This window comes from Rhineura floridana, chromosome 5 (genome assembly GCF_030035675.1).
Source record: "Rhineura floridana isolate rRhiFlo1 chromosome 5, rRhiFlo1.hap2, whole genome shotgun sequence".
Taxonomy (NCBI): Eukaryota; Metazoa; Chordata; class Lepidosauria; order Squamata; family Rhineuridae; genus Rhineura; species Rhineura floridana.
The window spans coordinates 147,504,307-147,527,422 of NC_084484.1; the positions used below are offsets into that span (position 1 = coordinate 147,504,307).

The 23,116-nt window shown below is 42.4% G+C and overlaps 1 protein-coding gene across 1 annotated transcript in view; it reads right to left on the bottom strand.

Annotated features, from left to right (window-relative positions):
• Positions 1–2,277: 2,277 nt before the first annotated feature.
• ARHGAP31 (Rho GTPase activating protein 31) overlaps positions 2,278–23,116 on the bottom strand; it is a 123,699-nt gene continuing 102,860 nt past the window's right edge. The window contains exons 7-12 of the mRNA XM_061628384.1: positions 21,183–21,381; positions 17,586–17,710; positions 16,543–16,602; positions 13,636–14,247; positions 10,711–11,000; positions 2,278–7,959 (exon numbers count right to left, since the gene is read on the bottom strand). Coding sequence (XP_061484368.1) covers positions 5,518–7,959; positions 10,711–11,000; positions 13,636–14,247; positions 16,543–16,602; positions 17,586–17,710; positions 21,183–21,381 — 3,728 coding nt within the window. The 3' untranslated portion in view covers positions 2,278–5,517. The remainder of the gene's footprint in view (positions 7,960–10,710; positions 11,001–13,635; positions 14,248–16,542; positions 16,603–17,585; positions 17,711–21,182; positions 21,382–23,116) is intronic.

Here is a 23,116-nt window from a genome sequence, read left to right on the forward strand (position 1 = left end):
TTATAGTGTTTTCCATCCAAAATTCATGTGAATGGTCTCTCTAGCATTTCCCCCCTTGCAGCTAAAGACAAAGTGAGACATCAATGAATGCATTTGTTTTCACAAAGTAATGGGTAGCCTCTGAAAAGGAGATTAGCCAGCACTAAATCACTCCTAGTCGAGAGCTGATGTGACAGCAGTCAAGATGGATGCTTTGTATAAGTGTGTAAGGTTTAGTCGCCACAGAATGCAACGTTAGATTTATGCAAGTTACTGTGGAAACAGTGTCGAATGGCATTCCGCTAATTTTCCTTCAGGGGATTATAGGGAGGGAGCCAGGGCAGCACAAGGCTTTTCAGTCTGTAAAGGACTACAGAATTTCAACACAGGCCAAGTGACCTTCTATACTCTGACTCCCTCCTACAGGCCTATCTTAATAAATGAACCTCATTGCATCTCTATGGCCAAGCATTCCATTCATCTTTCAGAACTATTAACTCTTTTCCAATTCTGCTCAGAATTACAGCGCTGTCTGGCCTTCCTAGGACAATCCCAGCCAGAGATTTTGCAGTGTGATAGCATCACATCAGCAGGCAGCTCCTCCTCAGATTTGGCTACATGATAGTGACACAAAGCCAAACTCAAATGAGAACAGGAAGCATTGCCCTAATAGGTTTTCTGACAGTGCCATGTAGATTTGGCTTTGTGAATGTGGGAAAAGTGAAAGGAGGCAGGAGAATGCTTCCTTTCCTTGCTTTACACAAGCAAAAAACTTTTCTGTTTCACAGACCCCTCACCACCAATCAACCAAATGAAAAGCAGCTGCATTTTTGGGAAGGGGATTTTTTACAGAATGATGCTCCCCCAGTTTTAGCTTATTTCTAAGGAAATGGACATCGCTTTCACCCCATTTTTTATTTTTAGAAATTCCAGGCATATGCAGATCTTCGTTTCTCAAAAGATGGGGTCCTGAACATCTGGAGCAAGTTTTCTTGTAAGACCACTGATGAATCAGTTCCAAATCCCATGGCGCTTTGGGCTAGCTAATCAACTAATACAGACTATAACTAGAGATGTGGAGGCCCAGAAAAAAATGGGAAAAAAGTTTTTTCCCCAAAAGCCTTTTTTTCTGAAAAATTGGAAAAAATGCAGATTATGAATTTTTTAGAATGATGAGTAAAATGTTTAAGACAAGATATTCATATATTTCCTCCCCCAAAATGATTTCAAAAACCATGTAACAGGAAGATGTTTAAGTAAAACTATGTACAATATCTGATCATTACAATTCCTGTACACCGAGGATAAGCAAGTCCTGGACTGTATACTAAGAGTACAACTCTGAAATGCAAGAACATGACGCATTTCTGCCTCTAGGATGCACTGCTATTGACACAAGAGAAGGAAGATAGATTCAGTGCCTTCTGTGCATGTGGGCATCCTCTTCTCGGCATAGTTGGTGAATCTGTTTCTGTCCTCTTGACTAGGACTCAAAAAGGAGTGGGAGAAATTACAGAGCAACACAAAAAAGCAGAACCTGATAGTGATAGAGAAAATGAGACCGACTAAATTTCGTGGAGAATTCATTGAGTTTTGATTCCCTACCCCCTCTTTTTCTCAGCTCTTGTCATGGAAATGAATACTTTATGCCTGCTTGACACTGGGGGAGACCATTTTCAGAATCTTTCTCAAGATGTTTTTACAAGTTTTATTGCTTGTGTGTTTGCTACCTTGGGCTCCTTTAAGAGGAAGGATGGGATATAAATTTAACAAATAAAAAGCAAATAAATATTTTATTTATTGAATTTATATCCTGCCCTTCCTCCTGAAGAAGCCCATAACGTTGATGGTTTCTTCTGTTATTTTTTTTTTTGCTTATTCCTCATAAACTGACAAAACCAAAGTGATGCTAGATTCCTTACAGTTCAGCAGCTTGAAGCTCGTTTGGTAACAAAAAAGTTAAAAAGTAATTTCAATGTATTATTGTCTCAATAAACTGTACTTTTAATATACCAACCCTAATAATTTTATGGCAAAACCAAGTTATTTTACGTTCCTAAAGTGACATTCAATCTGTAACGTGTGCAAAACAGTAAGTATTGGTTATTTTCCCATTTCTCCCAACATTTCTTTTTTTTTAATATTAAAAAACAAGCCAACAATTTTTTCCACCATGGCTTCAAAGTTTCTGGAAATTTTACATTTCTAACCATAACAGAAACAGTTCCGTGGGTTCATCAAGAACACAACTAGTAAGTAATGTTCAAACACCACACAGACACACATACATTTTTTATAAAAACTCCAGTTTAATCTCATGGTTGAGACTTGGCAAAACTCCAAAGCGATAAAAGAAGATAGCCTACAGGAAGAACAACGTTCCATGAAAACAATACCCAACAGGACTACCAAAGGAAACACAATGCATTCATGCATAGTCCAAACCTCTTCATACTGCAATGGACTCTCTCTTTTTCCTGCATTGAATTTTATTAATGGATATAGGAGAAACTAGATTTGAGCACCTTTTTCTTGGAATAAGGACATATATTTATCTCTTCCCTCTCTGAGATCCTAGACAACAGCTGCCAGTCAAAGCAGACAATGCTTGACTGGATGGACAAATATTTATTTATTTATTATTTGATTTATATCCCGCCCTTCCTCCCAGCAGGCGCCCAGGGCGGCAAGTCTTGTCAAGTCTTATAACTTGGTATAAGGCAGCTTCCTTCGTTCCTATAGAGCTCTAAGGGGAAGCAGATCCCTGAACCACCAAATGTGTTCAAGTGTTGCTCTATCCCAGTTGTGATCCACATTCATTATCAAGTACTGAACTCGACAAGACAATGCAGCAAAACCTGGGCTACATCTAAAGAGTGGGTTGCAAGTGTTTCCTTGCCATTCTGCATTAAGAAAAATATGTTATCATCTCATTGCAGAGAACCACCAGGTGGGAAAAGACATTGGTATGTGTTTGCATGTGCATTTGGGGTTCTCCTTCCAGGATCCAGCTACTGATTATAAAGCTCAATAGATATCTTTGAACTGATTAAGACTCGAGCTGGACTGAGCTCAGTTGCTTGGTAGGCTTCAAACTGCTATTAAGGACAATGCAGGAGAAGGGGCTCATTGCCTGTCTTCTTCAGAAGAGGCTTGGAAAACCTGCACAAGAAGAGTTATCATTTCTGTACATTGGATCTGCCCAAGATTCACAGGTGTAATGAATGCGGCTTAGAGACAATTTCTTAGTTTTTAATTACATTTTAATATATTTATATACGTTCTGTTTATATATAAATTTAACACAATATTAATCAGTACAGCTACTCTGAAGAGAGGAAAAGCTAGCTATAACTTTTGGTTGCACCTTTTGGGGGCAAGGGGGACATATTGATCAGAGGGAAGCTGCTCAGGCCCTTCTGCATTTCTAAACTGAAGGTACTCAAAGCATTTTAAGATGCTGAAGCACTGTTTCAGAAAACATCTCCATTCTTGGCAAAATAGTCAATGGTCTAGTTTAAAGCAAGTCCTAGGTTTTGTTTAGATCAGGGAGGGCCAAAATGGTGCCTTCCAGAATGTTGTTGGACTACAACTCCCATCAGCCCCTGCCAGCATGGCCAATGATCAGGGATGATGGGAGATTAGTACAGCAACATCTGGAGGGCACCACACTGGCGATCCTTGGTTTAGACAGAGACAATCCTTTCCAACCAGCTGAGTCTTGCGTACCTCCTTTCTCACATAGATGGATAATTCTTCCACTACACTTTGAACAAGTGAATCCTCTCTGCTAGTCAGGAATGCTATACTAACTTACTTCCCTTACTCAGACAGCCTGCTCCACTCCCACACTGATCCCTTCTTCCTTCCACTGAAGAGGACAGCCTCATGATACTCCTCCTTATGCAGTTCAGAAAACAACAAACTAACTCCGCCTCTTCTTTGTCCTCTTTCCCAGATCTTATAAGCAACATACTGTGCCCTTGCTAAACCTAGCAGATCTCTCTTGCTTATTGCACAAAAAGTGGACAAAAAAATGAGTTAGTCTGTGGACAGATCTCAAAAGCCACAGTATCTAGCATATATATATTTAGATGAGTTTCTCTATGCTCAAATCAGCAATATCATTTCCTTTTTAATAATAATGTGCAAAAAGAAAGGCAACACCCCTCTTTTCTCCTTTAGAAACAGGGAAACAGAATGTTCTGAGACTGATAGGGCTCTTACTCTTACCATAATATTTCAAGTGCTCCCACAGAGGTTTTGCTGCAAGGCAAAAATGGGTATGCTAATGGACATCTAGATGCTGTGAACTCTGCATCTATGAGAAGCTGAAATGTGACATTTTTAATTCACCCGACTCTCAGAAGCCTTCAAGCCCCCAGTTCTAACTTAGTGACTCACATTCATGAATTAGCATGGGAATTTCTTTGCTAATCACATCCTGCAATTCTTGCCGCCTACAGTCCTGATGATGCAGGCAGACTGAGTGGCAGCTTAAAGAACAAGCTTATTTTGAACAAGCAGCACAACACTTCTTGAAAGAGAGAAAAATCCTACTGTGATGTCTTCAAATAAAAAACAGCACACTATAAAAATACAAGTAATACAGTCAGATTGCAGCTTAGTGAGACTGATCTGTCCATCACTCACAAGTCCTGTGCCTGATACTGCAGAAAGACTTGTGAAATAAACAGTGCTTTTTGGAGAGGATCAATAGGATCAGCACAATGGTGGGATCTGTCCCTGCAACTGTATCACTAATGCTGCCAACCATTGTGTGTCAGCAGGCAGCTTACATGGCTATTTGTACAATTCTCTCTTGACAATTATCAAGAACTCTGCAGTTAGCTCTAAGTTATAAAAAATTATGGAGAATCAGATGCTATGGGAAAAGGAACATAGACACAAACAGGTGCTTAATGACAACAGCGGCCTATCAAAACAGGTTTTAGCTCAAATGCATTAACATGCCTCTCAAACCACTTAGCTGAGCGCCCATGGCGCCCATCATGCTCATTACAATGCTCCGTGTAAGTCTGTGCATAAATCAGTGCAGAGGAAGGTGAAAGCCTATAAGCCTATAAACTTTTAATACAGATGTGGACCAGAAATCCTAGGAATACAACAAATTAAGATAAACAAGGAAGCAATGATCAGGAACACAGCAAGGAATGGAGCTATAGCCAAGCATAAGTTGCTGAGATGATTCTTGTGATTTTAGTCTGCTGCTGGGAAGCTGAAGGATGAGAGAGAGTCTGGAGGGGTAACTTTAGTTGGAGAAATATGGATTTTTGCTTTTCTGTCAGTAAAAGTTTGCTCTCGTTGGCACACCTTTTGCCACGGGGGACTCAAAGCCAAATCCACTGAACATTCTATCTCTTAAAAGTGACAATCTATAAAATAAGGGATTTTTTTGGAACTGACAAGTAAGTACTGCTTGAATAGTATGTGTTTAACAATAACATCATCATCATAGTTATCAGTGTGACCACACCCATCTCGTCCACCAGGGAAGAGAGGTGAAGGGAATGGGCCTTATTCTATCTGTCTCCCACTTCTACCGTCCAGAATCACAGACCTCCTCTGGGGTTGATAGAAACAGCTCGTGGAAGTCTCTAGTCTTTGGCCATTCTTTGGAATGGTCATCTTGTTCCGAAGAGTAACACCTTCTGTAGCTGTCCCTGACAAATCACTGGAGATGGGGCTTGGAGAGGAGGTCTGTGAAGGGCTTCTTATGGGAGAGAGCAACACTCTGGAGTCTGCAGAGGAGGAGGGATGGTCCATGATAGGGAAGGGAGGACTAAACAGGATAAGGCTCTGAGGTCTTCCTGGTCTAGATCTGTAAGAAGGCTTGGATACCCCTGAAGGCCTCTCTATTTTTGAGGACTGGGGATTATCTCCTGTAGTCTCCCCTTCAGAGGTGCGCTTTCGACGAAGAACTGGTGCATCCTGGGTCAAAATAGGATTAGAGAAGGATGGTTCTGCCTTTCTAGTTGCTGTTGAATCCACAAAGGTTGTGTTATTATTTTCCTTCCCTTTTCTATCTACTGGTGGACTCTTTGGAGGTTGCAAATGACCCCGAGCTTTTTCAGTTGGCTTGAGTTCACCTACATTGACTTCTGTTTCTTTATTCTCTGGTGTCAACTGGGTCCTGCAGTTGGGGTTCTGTGTCTGTAGGGGCTGGGGGACCTGAGTGTACTGAATCTTGGGTGGTACAACTGGCACAGCTCTAGCCTGACACATCTTAACCATGAAAGAGGTTCGGACGGCAGAAACACTTACTGGAGCAGAGTTACGGCGCCCAGTAGTAGCATGAGCCATCATTATGTAGTCTAGGTCTAAGTCTTGGGGGTCAAAGTGAGAACCCCAAAGGTCAGCTTTATTTTGGCTTGGGCAGGCCACAGGAAGTGACGGCACAGAGTCACTAGTCTTGACTTCATTTTGCCCACAGAGGAAGTGCCTGGGTGGAGTGGGCACAGACAGACTCTCAAAGTTAAAAATGTTGGTAGCAGGAAGGACAGAATCCAGATTGAGAGAAGAAGGTCTTGGTCTCCCTTTCCGTGGGGCGTCTTCACCTTTACTGGTCTGTGACTCTTTGACAGAACATAGATCTTTTGTGACAGCAGTTCCAGGACTGTCAGCCTGTTGAATACTGGGTGCATCTTCTTCTGGGCTGTTCGAACTTGAGGAACTGTTCTCAGTATTAAATTGCTGCAAAGCAGGCTTCAAGAATTCCTGATTTTCTTTGTCCTCACATACATCCTTCTCACTTGACTCTTTGTGAGTGACAAGGTAAAGACTATCGTGACTGGACAGCAATTCTCTGGCTGCAGAGCCTGCTTCATGGCTCAGAGGTCTCCCGCTTATTTCATCTGGCTTAGAAAGTTCTTCTGGAAGATTCAGCCAGGCTTCTCCTCTGTCAGTTTCTCTCCATTTTGCTTGTGAGGGTTCCTCAACCCCAGATCGGATGTCATCACAAAGATACTCTTCATCTCCACTTCCAGAAGGCAGTTGAATAGCCCAGTGCCTCCTCACAAAGTCTTTACTGTCTAAGGAAAAGCTACGACTGAAACACAGTTTTTTGAAATGGCTCTGGGCCACTCCTTGGCTCTGTGGCTGAAACTCCTGAAGTGCCTTTCCTTGGGTGTCCTTGAAGGTAGGGGAGTGGAGGGGGCTAGTGACCCACTGGTGATCTTCCCAGGGCTCCACTAACTCCAAGGTCTGGACATGGTCCACCCATGGGTCTTCCTCTTGCTGGTCAAGAGAGTCTTGGGCTCGATCATTCAGTTTGCACTCGAGCTGGTGGGCTCCAATTCCACTGAAGGTCACTGAACTGTCCAGGTCCCTGCTCTCTGAAAACACTTGATCACTTCTTGCTGCCTGGGACTCAGCAGCACCTTCCTCCTCCCTGTGAAGAATCCAAGCATTTCCTTCCCAGTCTGATTGGCCTAAATGCTTTTCTTTGGGAAATGATGACTCATCTCTTGAAAGAGTCCTGTTTTCTTGTGAGTCTGATGGACGCTTCCAGTTGTGGGGCTGAGATGGATGGTCACACCTGGTATCCTCCATTTCTAAACAATCCTTTGGACAATGTTTCCCACATGAGACATTTTCCAGTTTTAATAAAGTGGAAGAAGCACTATCTTGCTTTTGGGACAGTTCAGAATCACAAACAGGTGAGTCTTTTGATCCCTTGGAGAGAGCTCCAAACAAAGGAATATGAGGGGTGGCTGGTGAATTTTTCATTATGTTTTCGTCTTCGGGCGGTATCAGAGGCAGCACAGAACTACCTGGCAAATTGTTTTCTTCCAATGATGAAACTGACAAAATGCTGGGTTTAACGTCTTGCTGTTGCTGGCCTGTCTCTGGAGCAATGGCAGCAAATGGCAGCTCCTCTTCAGATTCAACAATTTTCAGCTCTTGTTGAACTTCTGGCCATAATCGTTCCATGAGGGCACTGGAATGATTGTCATGAGTCTGAAAAAGAGAAGCGGCATTATCAGACAACTCTCTCTCACTCTCTCTTGCCAAATTGCTCTCCCTTTCTTCCCACACAGCTGCATTCTTATCTACTTGTTGCATTCTGGACAATAATTAATCTCCACATATGAGTACATGCAAACATGGAAGTATACAAACACACACAAACACGTACACACACACACACACACACACACACACACAGGTCATCTATAAAGACCCTTCTCCATGTGTTTCCTCAAGCTGAAGCTCAGAGGATGGCCTTGAGAGAGAGGGGTTTTTTAGTCATGGCCCCCTGGCTATATAATTGGTCTCCATAGGGAGGCTCACTTGGTGTCCACAGTGTTGTTTTTTTGGTGCCAGGTTAAGACTTTTCTGTTTTCCCAGGCCTTTTAAGATCTGGTTTTAAGTCCCTGTGGCATAGTTGGTGGTTTAAATGTATGCAATTGATGCTTGTTGTAGATCTGTCCTGTTTGTTTGTTTAATGCTGGTTGTCTCTTACACATATTGCGAATGTTACTCTAGTACCATTGTGTTGTTTTTAATTTTTGTACAACACCTGCCTACCTGCCTAATAACTAACGTGTGTGACAAATAACACACAAAGGACTAGTACAAAACATTTTCTGCTTGAGGTGGAAAACAAGATGGTGTCCATCTTGTGCCCGTTCCATGTACAGAAGTTGACTGCACTGGCTGTTGGATCTTATTGCAACACTGGTGATGGGGCAGCATCTTTCATAGCACCTAATGGAAGCAAGCTAGCTTAGGGAGCATAGGGAGTCAGTGTGGCACAGACAGCACTGACTTTCAACACCTTGCTGCCACTCCACACCCCCAGGATCTGCTGACTGAGGTAGCTGCCTCATTCTGCCTAATGGCAGGGTCAGCCCTGAAGACACATAACCTTGTTAAAACATATGGGATTCCAATGGGGATTTATAGAGCAGCAGACAGCTGTGTGTCTTGCTGAAAGAATAAGAAAACAAATTTCCTTCAGGCTTTGCATTATCCATTAAAAATCAACATGCATCACACATCTGTTTAAGTAAATACTGATAAATGGAAGCTACATACACTAAAGGCAGAAATCTTAATTACTTGTCTATGCTGCTCCATTTGGAAAGAAACGTTAAAAACTAGAGACATGCTGGGGAGTTGGGGAACAGTAGAAATAAGCTGTGCAACCAATATCCCACTGAAATCATTTTCCGAAACTCTCATTGGATCCAGGTTTTCATGGATTAAGATTCCCCAACTGAAACAACTTCAAAGGGTAGAAATGACCACCAGCCCACAAAAAACAGTGCTAAAGAATTTGAAGAGCTAAACAGAAAACTGAAGGTATCAAGGTGTCATACATTAATATGAATACCCTATCAGGTGTTGTTATCCATAAGACCAGAACCAAGTCCTTCAGACTGAGCCAGAGTCTCTTAGCCAGTTACCCTGCTAGAAGTACCAAACTTGATCTATTTTTTTCCTGCAGTTTTGGAGAATTGTGCCACAGGCACTCCTCATCACTATATATAGCCTTTTATGTCAGGCCTTGACTCAAACCCAACTCCTGACAAGACTGGCCTTAATGTTAGTCACATCGAGATGGTACATATTAGATTGGTACATGATTAGACTTTTCATTGTTAGTTATTGTTTTTGGACCAGCGTTAGACTTCCTCTTTGAGTTTCCATAGTTTGTTCATTTACATTAAAATGCTATTTTGTGAATTAGAATTGCTTCCTGCATCTGCATCTGAATTGGAATTGTTTTTAGATGTTTTGTTTTATTGTTTGTGTGTTTGCTGACCTGGGCTACTTTGGGAGGAAGGAGGGATATAAATTTAATGTAAATAAATAATCAGCAGGAAACATAAAACTTAAAGACACAACTATTGATAGATGGGTTGATTTTATTTATATCTCCCCTTTTTTCCATCATGGAACTCAAAGTGGCATTCAGGGGGATTCCAAGGAATTACCCATCCAGGCACTGGCCAGACCTAGACCTGCTTAGCTTCAGCAAGGAGGCTATGTAGCGGTACTTTAAACCATGCCTTGGGACCACACAGTGATCTGCAGAGCAGAGGCAGCTTCAGATAAGCAAAGTTATAGCAACAGAGAGTGCCAGAGAAAGACTTTAAGCAAAGTTGGCTCATGGGGGGTTTTAACTGAAAGGGACTGGTTAGTAAAGAAGGAGTGCAAAAAGAACATGCAAAACAACGAATTATATTGTTTAAAGGTGCTTGGTGAAAGGTGGTACAATGCAAAAAATAACATCACTCATGGAAGTTGCAGAGAAAACAAGTTTCTTAACAAAGTGGTGAGACTTTCTCCCATGCCATTCAGACAATGACATTTGGGGTTCTTCAACTAGGGGAGAGGGGAAGAAATTTGGTTTAATTTGCATTTTAATGGAAATCTACCTAATTTACTCTTCCCCCCACAAAAAAATGCAAACCTAAACACAGCCATCCTCTGAAATTTGCAGTTCTCCGAATTCCATAATGCAATTCTCCAAACAAAAAATGTGTTAAAAATGTGTATGCTAGGGAGTGTACATAAAATGCATATATTAAGAGAAGTTGCTTGCAAAAATATTAGGAGATATGCACACTAAAATGCTGCCAAATTTTCATGAAGACTTAATTTTTTTTAATAAACTGATGTGAAAAATGGTGAACTGAACTTAAGATTGGAAAAGTGAGAAAGAGGCTCTGCCTATCTCTAAGTTCAACACCGTCTTCTTACCGGCTCCCTTAAGAGCGAGGTGTCCTCCACTTTATCCCTTGGCTCCTCCTGTTGCCAACAGACTTGTTCTGGCCTATCCTTTACCCCTAGCTGGCTCTGGCTTGCTTTGTCTGCCTGCTGGTGGCTTGCTGAGATCTTGACTTGCAGCTTTGGTTCCAGCCTCTGTTTTTCCTCTGCACTTTGGCCGCAGCTGTTGTTACTGCGCTTTGTCTCCTGAGTCTTCATTGTCGGCTGAGAGGCACCTATGGACTCCATCTTGTTAGCTATTGCTGGTTCTTCAACAGTAGAATCTGTATCAGAAGCAAAAAGAAGTGTTATAAAAACTTCATGGGGGTGGAAAGGGGGATAGACCCAGAAGCAATATAGGCAAAAAGGTCAGGGGACTCAAAATAGTCACAAGGTCACCTGAGTTTTCTGCCTGGTCAGCCAATATTCCCATACTGACTTTCTCTCTGTTCTTTTTTCATTCTTTACTGCAATCAGTTCAAAATGGCCTTCAAAAACATGAGTGTTAAGGAAAGAGCCCCCTTTGCAATAGCCACAGCAGCATAAATATGAGTTAACCATGATTTCAATGGGCATAAACACATTTACTGTACAATACTGTACATGTCTTTTCAGAAAAAAACCCTAATTATTTTCAGTGGAACTACTTTCCAGGTAAGTGTGTAAAGTGTTGTCTGTGCAGCACTTTTGAACGGAGTCCTCTGTTCAATTATCTGTTTAATATGGAATAGTCATACATTCATGACACTTAGGGTGCTTCCAGATGGGGGCTTAAGCTGTAAGCTGCTTGAGATATCACATGCAGGTCACCAGAAAAGGTCATTATTGGGTTTTTTCCTGGAAAAAGTAAATCCAGATTAAAGGAGCAGGGGAGAGACATGGCCTGTCATTTTGATGTCAACAACATTATGTGGATACTGCAAAATTCTTGCATGCACGGGGAGTGCTGATCTCACAGTAAACACCAGTGCAAAGTAACTTTCCTTTAGGTTGAATCTGCACAGGCCAAAAACAAGAATGATGTCTACAGGTGTTGCAGAAAGTAACTTTTATTCTTTTATTCATTCTTTCTTTGAGTATGTACATGGAGATAAAGGATACTCAGACATCTCCAAAAGTTTCAGACAAAGCTTTATAGCTTGAAATATATCAGAGCTTTTAAGAATAAAAATATTTTTCTACAAATCATTTGAATGCTACTGCTCTTAGTTTTGGCACTGGACTAGGGTAGCTCTAAGGATTATCTGTAAGGATTGAGGCTGATTGCAACTGATCTGTGCTTTGTTGAGAGCAACAATGGGTGTCATCAGCACAGTGTTCTGGGAATGCAGCATACTGGCTGTGCAGGCAACCAAGACATTGTTTCTCCACTACAGTATAAACATCATTCTGATCATACTAGGAACATAGTTATACTAAGTCAGACCAATGGTCCATCTGTCTCAGTACTGTCTATACTAAGGCTGCAGCCCTCCAGAAACAGACAAAGGTTCCAGAGAAGTGTATTTCCAAGCTCTATCTGGACATCCCAGAGACTGGGACCTTCTGCATGCAAAGCATGTGCTTTACCAATGAGCTACAGCCCTTCTCTTCCTAGCATTTGTATGGTGCAATAAGTGGGGTACAAGCTATGTAGTTTTTATTGTAGCGGTACAACCTAGCTCATAATTTCTCCTCTGTTTCTTACCACATTGGAGCGACAGCTCATGAGGATGCCAACATGACCCAAGGTGGGTTTAAGGAATGTGTGGCCCTCCAGGTGTTCTTGAGTCCAACTCCCATTAGCCCCAATCAGCATGACCAATGGTCAGGGATGATGGAAGGAACATCTGAAAGGCCATGGGCTCCCCATATTTGGCCTAAGGGCCAAACTAGACATTGCATATAGGTACAATATAGTGTTAGGGGGTTTGGGGATTGAGATAGATGATTTCCATGAGTCTCCTTCCAGCCTCTGATTTGGAATCCTGCACCTGGAGGTGGGCTGTGCAGCTGAAAAACAGGCTCTGCTGCTCAGGTGAGTCTCCTTTATTAATCTAATAGAGTGCCCAGGTGGGCTAATGGGTATGTCAAATGCCCATTAACTGGTGAATGGGCCAGGGAGATCCTATTGTTATTGAAACTCTTCAGGAGAGCCCCTCCTTCTGGCGCCAAAGAGAGGCTTGTGTTTTTAGCCAGTCTGAGGAAAGGCTGGGAACTGGAGACATGCAGAGAGGCCTGCTCCCTGCACAATAGCTTTAGGATGCCTCCTATAAGCCTGATGGAAAAGCAAGATCTACTAGACTGCTAATGCTTTGAACCCCTCCATCTTGAGCTCAGGCTGGAATGTGTGTAAATAAAAACCATATTTCCTAAAAGACACCACAGTCTCCGCTGACCTTCTTTCCAAGGAAACCAAACTCTGGAAGCACAGGAACCCCTAGACATCTTGCACCGCTTGGAGATCTGGGTGGTGCGCAACAATATATATACCCAATATATTACTTTTTCTAAACTTTGGTTGGAGAACTCCATCACAAAATTCATTACATTCAAATTTTGAAGAATGGTTGTGTTGCGGTGCTCATATTGTTTTGGAAAGTGTGAATTTGACAAATTTGGCTTTAAATGTGAACTGAGTTGAATTTCTTCCCCGTCCCTGGTGATAGGGAAGGATTATTTAACCATTTCCTTGCCAGGTGCTTTCCTACCCCCAAATGCTTCCTTCTGAGGCTCCTTTCTCCATCACCACCCCACCATGTTGTTCCAGATGCAAGTAATGACTTTGTTCTGGAGTTACTCTCCGTATGTTTTTGGGAGCTACACTTTCATAGTCTGTTAATGACTATGTGGGGAAGTCGCACCCAAACGTGACTTTTCAGGATAAGGTTCTCCATGCCATGCTTTGATCAAATTACTGCAGTCTTCTTCTATGTTTACCTGCTACTGCTTTGGATTCAGGCTTTTCTTCCTTGACTGCAGTGTGCTCTGCCCTGATGTGGTTGTCTCCTTCTGTGGAAGTTGCACTGTCCAGTCCCAAGAAAGAGGATTCTTGCAGGCTAGACAAGGCGGGCTTGTCTTTAGCAGGCATGCGGCATGGGGTGCTATTGATACTGATGACTGCAGAAACCCGAAGGGGCACTGACACAGCAAAGGGCTCTGAAATGTTCAAGGCTTTCCTCTGGTGGCGGGGGGAGGCTTCCAGGGGGAAGAGAGTCCCATGGAATCCTGATTTGGCTGTCGTGTCATTAGAAGTGTAGAACATACGGCACATCTTTGGGGATGTTTGCTCATTCTCCGGGTCTTCTATGGCCCGGAACACCTTCAGTTGCTCAGGAAGTGGTCTGACATGGGTAGGCCGAGGAGGATCATGCTCTCCGCCATCCTCTGCACCTCCCTCTGCTCCTTTCACAGCACCCTTTGGATCCCATTCACTCTCCTCCTTGCTGAGGTCAGATGAGCTGCTGGGGCCCCCCATCCTTGGTTTCATCGCTGGAACAAAAAACCCTCCAGCCATGACTGTACACTTGAAGTGGCTCTTTTCATCACCTCCTAAGGAAGGGAGAGAGCAAAGCAAAAGGGCGTTGCAAAAGGTACATTGAAACCCTGTTATTCCAAACACATCTAGAAAAAAGGAGCAAGAACCATTGACCAGAAATGGTTCTTTTGGATGTTTCTTCAAAGAGTTAGTCAGAGACTAAATCCTATCTTCTGAAGATTTTCCCAAATTTATACAGACTAAGAACATAAGAAGAACCCAGCTGGATTAGATAAAAGGGCTATCAAGACCAATGTTCTGTTTCCCACAGTGGCCAACCATATGCCTATGGCTAGGGTAATAGCCCTCACTGCTGTTGTTCCCTAGGATAGGTAATCACAAGAACATAAGAAGAGCCTGCTGGATCAGGCCAGTGGCCTATCTAGTCCAGTATTCTGTTCTCACAGTGGCCAACAGCACTTTTTCCTATTGCTCCTTCCGGCAACTGTTATTCAGGAGTATACTGCCTCTGACAGCAGATATTCATCAAGTTTCGTAGCCATTGATAACCTTATCCACCATGAATTTAGCATGATGCCTCTGACTCTGCACTTAACAAATCTCTCCCCTCCCCCTGGAATATCCTAAGGCAGGTGTTCCATTCAGTGTCTCTGTGTTCCAAGTGCACAGCAAGCACAAGAAACCGATGTGCTTGCAAGAGCTGAAGGGCTGTTTTTCACCAACAGCAATAAGTACCTTGACCGATGAGGAATGGCAGTTCCCCGCAAAACAGCATCATTTATGAATGGCATCCATATGGAGGCCTCACCCCAGCAAAATTGCAAGCTCAGCTTTTATCTGACCATTGCTTACATTTATTTACTAGGGACAAGGGGATGGGGGAGGCCAATTAATTTAGACACATAGACTTATTAATGAGTGGTACATATCCCATTTCAAAGTTCCTCTCTATTAAACATATCTTCTTTGCTTTCTGCATTGTTTTTCTTGGAGGCTGTGCATTCCTTCTGTCTGTGAACTTGTCTCTAAAAATCTAAAAAATCTCTCTCTCTCTCTCTCTCTCACACACACACACACACACACAAACACACAGCAAGAGTATTCTTAGGATTAGGGTTGGCCTGCCCTGGGTGTTGCCCTACTGGGAGGAAGGGTGGGCTATAAATCTAATAAACAAACAAACAAACAAACTTGTGGAAGCAATATCCTCTCAGAGAAAAGACCTTCCATCATTGGGAACAGACAGCCTGGTTTTGATTTGGGATATACCTATTTTGACATATCTGCATTGGCTGCCTCTTTGCTTCCAAGCCCAAATTAAAGTCCTGGCACTTACCTTTAAAAGTCCTAAATGGCATGGGACTGAAATACCTGACTGAGGGTCTCTTCCCATACCAGCCTGCCCGTTTCTTAATTGCTTTTGAAGAGGCCTAGGTCATAGTTCCCCTTTGAGTACAGCTGCATGTGCTTTTACAAAAGAGGCCCTTTCTGTGGTAGCACCCCATTTTTGGAATGCCCTCCTCAAAGAGGCTCACACAGTGCTGATATTACAACCTTTTCAGTGCCAGGCGAGACCGTCCTATTTGCCCAAGCATCATTTGGAATTCTTTCTGTTGAGCTTTTGGAGTTGCTATTTTGTTGTGTTTTTATTATACCTATTTGTCGCTTTTAATTTATATCTGTTTATATCTATGTGTTGCATGAATTAATGTTATTCACATTTTTGTACACCATTCTGGAATCTTTTGATGAAGGGCAGTTGAAAAATATTTTAAATAAATTAAATATATGTGCGATTTGCCTAACCAACAATGATCATCTTTAATTATGGGAAGCTATTTGCCTTGAAGGCTGGCTGAGTGATGAGGAGGGGATGGATTGGACTGAATGTATTTTGGTGGCCTTCCAGTCCTCTGATTCTGCGAAGAGAAACACATTTGCATGCACACAAAAGCATGCAAAACTATTGGGATAAATAAATAAACCTATTGGGTTATATTCAACATATTGCTAAGGCAAGTGTCCCATTAGTGCAAGGATTTTTTCTTGTCTGATGGAGCAATATCCTTCCTCCATGAGCTCCCTAAATCTGTTCTGGGTTTTCCCCCAACACTCCAGAGAAGATTTGGGGACAGCATGGGGGGGAGGAGAAGAAGGAAGAAACCCTGTTCTGCTAGGGCTAAGTCTTTCGCTAGCGCAAAAAGTTAAACACCTGCCATTATTGTGAACAAATGTATAGCTAAAAAAACACCCACAAAGGCAGCTGCCATGACCACTCATGCACATACTTTGTTTAATGTACAAATCCTTGAATCTGATGCATTTGGTACACACTCTCAAAGTCTCACCTTCTACTGGAAGTGAACACAATGAGTCCATGCTTTTAGCTGGCCGAATGGTTGCTTTTTCTGTAGAAAGAAAAACACACTTAGTATAGTGCTCTGGGTTGTTGGAAGATTGAAGTGTAACTGCAGAATACAGTGCAAAATATCCCAAGTGCAGCTGCAATGTGGAGAGGTATTTACTATCCAGGGAATACTCATAGCAGACTCATCTGCAATTTGAAGCTAAGCATGTACAGATTAGGAACATGCAAACCCTTCCCTATTATTTCGGCAGTGATTTTTCCACCTTGCTGAAAAGGGGCGTTTAGATGTTCAGCACATTTATCCACCAAAATGCTGATCTAATTTTTGCTAGGGTTTCCCAAACTAGCCATGAGTGTGCATCATTCTCCATTTAAAGTGCTCAGTGGCTTCTTTTTGGACATGGCTGCTTTATTTGGGACACTTACCTGTAGCTGCTAACATGCAGCTAATGAACTAATATTGGTTGCATCTCTTTTCTTTTCACCACAAGGGATATTGTAGGGGAACTGGTATCTCTTTAATGAGATGCTAATTTTCCTATAAGTGGAACTCTAATCAGGAACACAAATTAAGGCGAGGTGCAGACTCCACCAACCATACCCAGTATATTTTGGGACTTGTGTTTGCTAAAATGACTGGTAAAGACATATTCTTAGTAACAGAGCTCTGACAGCATATTTGACCTCTGTAACTGCATCTAGCTAATAGAAGAGATGCATGCTCCCTCAGTATTATAATGGGTAGTATTCACAACAGCCAGCTTGTGTGCCTTTCGCTATGACTGCTTTTCATTGTCCTGCTAAAGTGATACTCCACATGATGCAAGAGGTTAAATATGTGATCTCCCCTCTGCTCTCTTCAAAATTCTTTCCTGATGTCTCTGAATCCTTGTAACTTTATTAGCATGAATGGTCCTTTGCAATGTGCTAGAACATTTCTGCATTGCGCAAGGGAGGAATGACAAGACTGAGCTAACTGAGAAAAGGCAAATCCCATCAATGAAGGCCACAAACAGTCCTTACCAGAGAGCTTCTGCCCTCGAACAAACACACTCCCATTTCGGCTCAGTTTAGTCTTGGCTTCTGATCCAGAGCGGCCCAGGTTGAATATTGACTTCCACTTCTTGGATTTTGTGGATAACTTTCTCCTGGAAGAGAAATTTGGTATGAGATCGATGAAGGATAACTGTGCTTAACTGCAAGAAGGGTTAACACCTTGGTCTCTCTCATCGGCCTCCATTTCACCTCATATTTTAATGTATTTTAAATGTTCAAGCCTTTGCAATATATTTTTTCAGTGCCTTATATAGGGAAGGGTAGGGCCCAAATGGCACCATTATTTTCAGTGCAAACCAACACCTTTTAAAATCCAACCTTTATTTAATATTACAGAGGCAGCATTATATATAGATAAAATTTGCTAAAAAACAAATAAATTTGCATGTATTTGCGCATTATATATTTTATTCTAGTTAAAGGATTCAAGTCTTTAAAACATTAGCAGGGTTGTCTTAAGACAGGGCTTCATAACATGAATGCAGCCTATCAGCCACAAATAGTGGAACGCTAGGAGATCTCAATAACCCTCCTATGTTTGTTGCCTACCAGGAATTGCAAAAACAGAATTCATGATTGATAGGCTGCATTCAGTTTGATCGGTTAAATTGCTGAGGTTCGTTTATTCACCCCCATGTCCAGAACAGAAATCAATCCAGCGAATATGATTGGTATTCACTGTTGTAGTTTTCAGCCCACAAATAATATGTAATGATATGTAATTGATGACTGCCCCTCGCCCTCCAATTTGGATTGTTTCCTTTGCACTGAAATGAGTGGTGTGGAATGATGTCACGATAATAGTGTAGTTTTTGTTGGAAGTCAAACTGCAGCTGAATAGAAACAGCACTGCAGACAACGACTAGAGGACAGAACAGAAATCCATTTCTTACGTCCCTAGTCATTAGTTGTCAAGGTCTTCCATAAGGATTTCTGTGATAATGAACGGGAAGCAATTAAGATATATAAAATACCAAGTATTATCATTTTCATCTTTCCAATGAGGAACTGAGGCTGAGAGTTAGGGATAGTTCATATATTGTATTCTTTATTAGATAAAAAATGTAGGAGAAAACATGTAACCCATACATGTATTTCACAGTGTACTATCTATTTATTGCATTTTAGATGCTGTGTTTTCTGCCTAGGCACCAAATATAGTTTACAATTTTAAAATACCAAAACAAATATATACAATGTATAGTTGGCCTTGTGTGTGTATGTAGTGGCAGGGTGGGGCTGGAAGAATGGGACAGTCTGACTAGAACAGGCCCCGAAGTTGTCTCTGCCTGCCACCCTTGCTCTCTTCTTCCTTCCATGGGGCAACTGTTCCTTTAATTCAGTCTATAAACTGGGAGGCCATGTTGGCCCACATTTTGCAATGCATGTGCTAAAGCATGCTGACTAAAGTGTGCTCCTCCCTGATGTTGCAGGATTACACTTCCCCTCATCCCTTACCATTGGCGGTGCTGGCTAGGGCTGATGGGAGTTGGAGTCCAACATCATCTGGAGGGCCACAGGTTGTCCACCCCTGTGCTAAGGGGAAGAACCATAGCTCAGTGGCAGAGTTCAGTGAGAGCTAGTGTGGTGTAGTGGTTAGAGTTTTGGACTAGGGCCTGAGGGACATGAGTTCAAATCTTCACTCAACCATGGATGACCGTGGGTCAGTCATTTTCTCTCAGCCTAACTTACCTCACACAGTTAATGTGAGGATAAATTGGAAAGGGGGAGAACTATGTATACCACCTTGATGTCCTTGCAGAAAAGATGGGACATAAATGTAATAATAAATAAATAAAATAAGGGTGAAACAACATCTGACCTTAGGCCCCTAAGGACTAAATTCAAATTATCCTGTCATTCAAGCCAAATGCTTCTTTAGATTCATGAATTTACTGCTACAGCCTTGTAAAGATATTGTAATGCTGTAAGTTATTACATGACACAAATTTGACTGAATACTAGACAGACACACAGTCATTTAAGTAACTAGAAAGCAGTGCTGACATTGAGGTTGGATGACACAAGGCTCACGTTACTTCTGTCATCTTGCAACAGTCTCCGTATTATGCATCAGGAAGAAAAAGTAGGCCTCTCAAATTCAACAGCCCTTCACATACAAGTATGATTGTGAGGTACAGTATGAGGTGAGAGAGAGGGAGAGAAGTGGATATTGCATATGCAGTTAGGGCAGGTCACCAGCAGGTGGCTACCTTATAATAGATGTCTCAAGACCTAATCAGCATTCAGCTCCTGTTGATCAAATATTCTAAACGAAGGAAAGCAGCAAAAGCCATTTCTCCAGAACAAGCCTACGTCAGTCAGTTTTTCTGACTAGTACAAGGCCTCTACACTGGTAAATGGCCACAGCTCAGTAGAAGCACACATGCTTTGCATCCATAATGTCCCAAGTTCAGTCACTGCCATCTCTACTGATAAGCATTTCAAGCAACAGAGATGGAAGTACCATAGAGAGTCACAGGAAAAAATACTTGGCCAGAGGGCCTCTGGTCTCCACTTCCCATGTTCATATGACAAGGGGAAAGCTAGGCAGACACTGAAAATGTAACTGCTTGTATAACCCTTCTTTCAGCAGGGTTCAAGAGGACCCATGTATTTTGCCAGGAAGTAGGCAGTGAATGGGAAAGAGGCCTATCTATCGACAAATGTAGGTGGCTCTTCTTGGCATGCTTCCTCAAGTTGGTGCCCCTCCCGCTGCCATGGATGGTACTGTCCCTCCTCCTCCATAAATTGCATTTGGCTTACTGGAGGAAGTGGACAGGCAGTGATGGAGTAGATGGCAGTGGTACACCTCTGATGAGTGCTGAGAGCCTGCCAAGGTGGGCAGTTGGGAGGGGGAAGAAATTTGGTCCGTTAACATTTTAAATATGAATCTATGTAGTCTGCACTTCCAGAACCAATATGTGTACCAGAACAGAGCTATCTTTCAAAATCTGCACCTTTGAAATGCAGTTATTTGAATTTTGTGATGCACTTATCTAAACAAATGTATACAAAATACATATATAATGGGAATGTCCATAAAATGCATGGTATTAGTGTAAACTGCTTGTAAAAACGAATGTATATGGCAAAACCACATAAAACGGTGCATATTAGGAAAAATTTGCACAAAAATGCTGACTGATTTTCATGAGGACGTTTTTTTAAAAAAATTGCAAACTGATGCAGAAATATGGTGAACTGAGCATAAGATCCCTGAAAGTGCTCTGAAGGCATATAAGGCTACCACCTTACTGAACCTAAGCAAGTCTGGATGGGTGACTGCCTGGGACCCACATGCACATCACCTTGGGTTCCATGATGGATGGAAGAAAGTCAGGGTATCAATGTAAGAAAATACAGATTGGAAAAACGAGAAACTGAAGGAAAACGAAATTTGACAGATTCTTCCACCCTGGTCAGGCAGTGTGGGTAACTTCAGCTGCCTGCCACTCATCATCACACTGGAAGAGGTGTCCCAAGTCAGGGCACCAGGGAGCCCACCAGGCCTGCCCATCTTTTGTGTTCAACTTGCAGATACTGGGAAAAGGAGCCACTTACTTGCTGTCAGGTAGGTCAAGGACGGTATGGAAGAAGGAGCCTGTGACTGGAACAATTTCTGGCAAACTGTTCTCCCTCCGCTCTTTGCGGGCAGGGTGGCAGGCTGAGAGGCTCCGGGCCTGAGCTTCTTCCAGGCTCACCAGTTTCATTGGCAGAGAGGTGGAAGGCAGCGTCAAACTCTTCAAAACGGGCTTATTCTCTGGAAAGCAACAGGAAAGGGAAATTGCAGTTTCCAGCCTAGTTTGAGGGTAGCAGCACAGGGAGAAGGGAAGGTCCTGAGTTGGTCTCCCAAGCATTTTGTGTTGTGACTAAACACTTCCAGTAAAAAAACAGTGTTTGGAAGCGTGCTTGCTGGTTGAATTCTCTTCTTTCCCAGAAATCTGATCCATCGCCCCTGCCTTCCACCCCAGCAGGACCCTGATTACAGGCCAAACTTCATAGTGCTTTGGCATGCATCTTCTAAATATGAAACCTGAAGATCCCTGCTGTACTGAGCTTTAGGACAGCTCAGCTCCAGTTCCGCCCTTTGAGATGCCTTATCCTCCCCGAATATTTCAGGGAATTTGTTCTGAAAATTGCTGTCGCTTTTCCTCTTTAAGCAATAACTACTACTCTTAGCAGAAAGTGTCAGAGTGCCAGTTCTGGAATTGAAAGAAGTCTTATTGATTAAAAAGGTCCTTTCCAGTTTCTAGTGCTCGCAGTTCAGCACTTCTCACTAACAACAATAGTCATTGATAAATAGAAGAAGCGATAGTAAAGCAAACTCACCCTCTAAACTTCTCTTGCAGAAAAACCGAGGTGGGGAACATTTTTCAGACCAAGGGTCACATTGCTTTCTGGGTAACCCTCGGAGAGGGGCACACACTCCAGTGGTGGGCAGGGCCAGATGCAAAAGTGGGTGGAGCAACTAATGTAAATGTTATCTTTGTACAGTAAGCTAGTTTTACACACATTTGCAGACTCCTCTCTATCCTCTATCCAATCAAGCAAGAGGCATTATTAGAGTTCAGCAAAGCAAAAACACTCAAAGAGGTTGCAGAGTAGGGCTGGTGAAAGGAGTGGGCTGCGAGGGGTGTCTGAGGGTGAGGTGTAGCCTGCGGAAAATCCAGAGGGCCAAACAGAGAGGCTTGGAGGGCTGCATTTGGCCACTGGGTCTGAAGTTCCCCATCCTTGCAGTCAAATAAAGATGAAAACAAAACGTAACTAAACAAAACATCAATCTGCAACTGGCCAAGGTTACATGAGATGATCTCAAGAATGAATGTGTGTGTGTTATGTGCCTTCGATTACAACTCATGGTGACCCTATGAATCAGCGACCTTCAAGAGCATCTGTTGTAAACCGCCCTGTTCAGATCTTGTAACTTCAGGTCAGTGGCTTCCTTTATGGAATCAATCCATCTCTTGTTTAGTCTTTCGCTTTTTCTACACCCTTCTGTTTTTCCTAGCATTATTGTCTTTTCTAGTGAATCATGTCTTCTCATTATGTGTCCAAAGTATGATAATCTCAGTTTCATCATTTTACTAGTGATAGTTCTGGTTTAATTTGTTCTAACACCCAATTATTTGTCTTTTTTGCAGACTATGGTATGCGCAAAGCTCTCCTCCAACAGCACATTTCAAATGACTTGATTTTTCTCTTATCCACTTTTTCCACTGTTCAGCGTTCACATCCATACATAGAGATCAAGAATACTATGGTCTGAATAATCCTGACTTTGGTGTTCAGTGATACATCTTTACATTTGAGGACCTTTTCTAGTTCTCTCATAGCTGCTCTTTCCAGTCCTGGCCTTCTTCTGATTTCTTGACTATTGTCTCCATTTTGGTTAATGATGGTGCCAAGGTATTGATAATCCCTGACAAGTTCAATGTCTGTTGTCATTACTTTAGTCTTCTTGACATTCAGCTGTAGTCCTGCTTTTGTGCTTTTCT